This window comes from Sinocyclocheilus grahami, unplaced genomic scaffold, assembly GCF_001515645.1.
Source record: "Sinocyclocheilus grahami isolate Dianchi unplaced genomic scaffold, SAMN03320097.WGS_v1.1 scaffold33322.1, whole genome shotgun sequence".
Taxonomy (NCBI): Eukaryota; Metazoa; Chordata; class Actinopteri; order Cypriniformes; family Cyprinidae; genus Sinocyclocheilus; species Sinocyclocheilus grahami.
Genome location: NW_015521815.1, coordinates 1 through 1,827, shown reverse-complemented (window position 1 = coordinate 1,827; position 1,827 = coordinate 1). Strand labels below are relative to the sequence as shown.

The window sequence follows — 1,827 nt, the reverse complement described above, 5'->3', positions numbered from 1 at the left end:
TTCACATTTGTGTGTATGTACGGCTAGTGAACGAGACCCAGTGTTTTGCAAAACAGAAAAGGAAAGAAAGCACACCTCTTGGCTCCACCAGCATCAGGAGAAACAATGGTGCAATTCTTCCATTCATTGATATTTTCTTTTATCCATTTGAGGACTGCCGGCTCAGCGTACAAGTTATCAACTGGGATGTCAAAGAACCCCTAAAAACAAAAAACAGATAAAACACATTCACTCGAAATCATACCATTAAAAAAACGCCACTGTCCAAGTCTCATAACTATAAAATGCTGAAGAAATTTAAGGCCCACCCAGTTTTATTCAGGCCTAACTGTAGGGTTATGCCAGTCATCTCAGTTCGTGAGATAAGGGCGTTTTGAGCGTGTTTGGAGGAAAGGCGAAGCCCAGTGTGTACCTGAATTTGAGATGCATGTAGGTCCATGGTGATGATGTGGTCTGCTCCGGCTACAGACAGCATGTTGGCGACAAGCTTGGCTGAGATTGGAGCCCGACTCTACAGACAAAATACTCGCTCATGAACAGGTAGCATCACAACTACTAACCAGATACACATTAACAGGACAATAGAGAAGGGCTAAGCAAGCATAATAAGCCATGCCTTGTAAGTAGCCAAGGGGCCAGAAAACACAAACTGATACCACAGAAGAAAGACTTACAGAAAGTAGCCCACATGGATACACCAACAGTGATGTGGTTAATGTATGATTAACTGTGTGTACATGTTAAAAGGCAAGCTGTTCCTCTCACCCCCACCTTGTCCTTCTTGTCCTGCCGAGCGTAGGGGAAACAAGGAATAACCGCCGTGACTCTGGACGCTGATGCAATCTTACAGGCATTGATCATGATCAGCAGCTCCATAAGATTGTCGTTTATTTCGCCACAGCCACTCTGGACAATATAGACATCTTCTCCACGCACACTCTCTCCTATCTCTACACTACACACACACAGACGAACAGACAAAACCACACATAAACAAGGTTGAGTCTCAGTCACTAAATATAGTGCACTATAAATCTATACTTGTCTGCCTGATTAGAGGGGTGTATCTGATTTGAGCTGATATTTAATATGGTCACCACTGGGGATCAGATTGTGTTAACCATTGAAAAGCAAACTGAAACTATTGCCTCAAGAACTTGGCTGCATTTATCACATATCAGCTGCAGATAAAGAGTGAGAGACACATTTTATCTTTTAAGGTCACAAGCCTTCCACTCAACTTGAGTTAAATGTCAATTATATAAACACAGACACCAGGGCCAACATAATTTTTTCATCTCAAAACATGAAAGTGGCTGTGTACCCGCATATTCCTTCCTTTTTGTTACGTCTTATACGCACAGAAGTATAACTACTACTATTAAAAATAACTACAAATAATAATAACGCAGCAGCACTTCACGAGAGTACATTTAATAGCATTCGTGGCAGAGGAGGCCAGACAGGACGTTTAAAATTAGCATTAGCGGCCCCAGAGTCACATGCTTAATGCAGGTGGATGCTGGGAAATTGAGTCTGCTGCCTGTATGAGGCTCATTGCGCCAGATGACACCTTCCAATTCATAAAACTACAAACTAAAAAAAAACATGGTTACCATGTGTTTACCATTTCGTGTACCCTAGCCAAAACATTCCGGGAAAGCATGCAATTCTGACTCTAAATAACTCACCAGGTTTCCTGATTGCTGAATTTTTTAGTGACCACTTTCCCCAGTTCAAGTCCCAGTCGGTCCGCGATCTTCTGCGACAGATCCGGATGCGAACTGCCAGAAAATATCTTAATGTTTGGCATTCTGGGCTGATCCG

The 1,827-nt window shown here is 42.5% G+C and overlaps 1 protein-coding gene across 1 annotated transcript; it reads right to left on the bottom strand.

Annotated features, from left to right (window-relative positions):
- Window positions 1-75: 75 nt before the first annotated feature.
- LOC107580432 (ribose-phosphate pyrophosphokinase 1-like) lies at window positions 76-1,821 on the bottom strand (the record flags this gene model as incomplete). Its single annotated transcript, XM_016266139.1, has 4 exons — window positions 1,692-1,821; window positions 766-955; window positions 413-511; window positions 76-200 (listed from the first exon to the last, which is right to left on the bottom strand). Coding segments are annotated over exons 1-4 (536 nt in total), but the record flags the coding sequence as incomplete, so codon positions are not given.
- Between the last annotated feature and the right edge of the window lie 6 nt (window positions 1,822-1,827).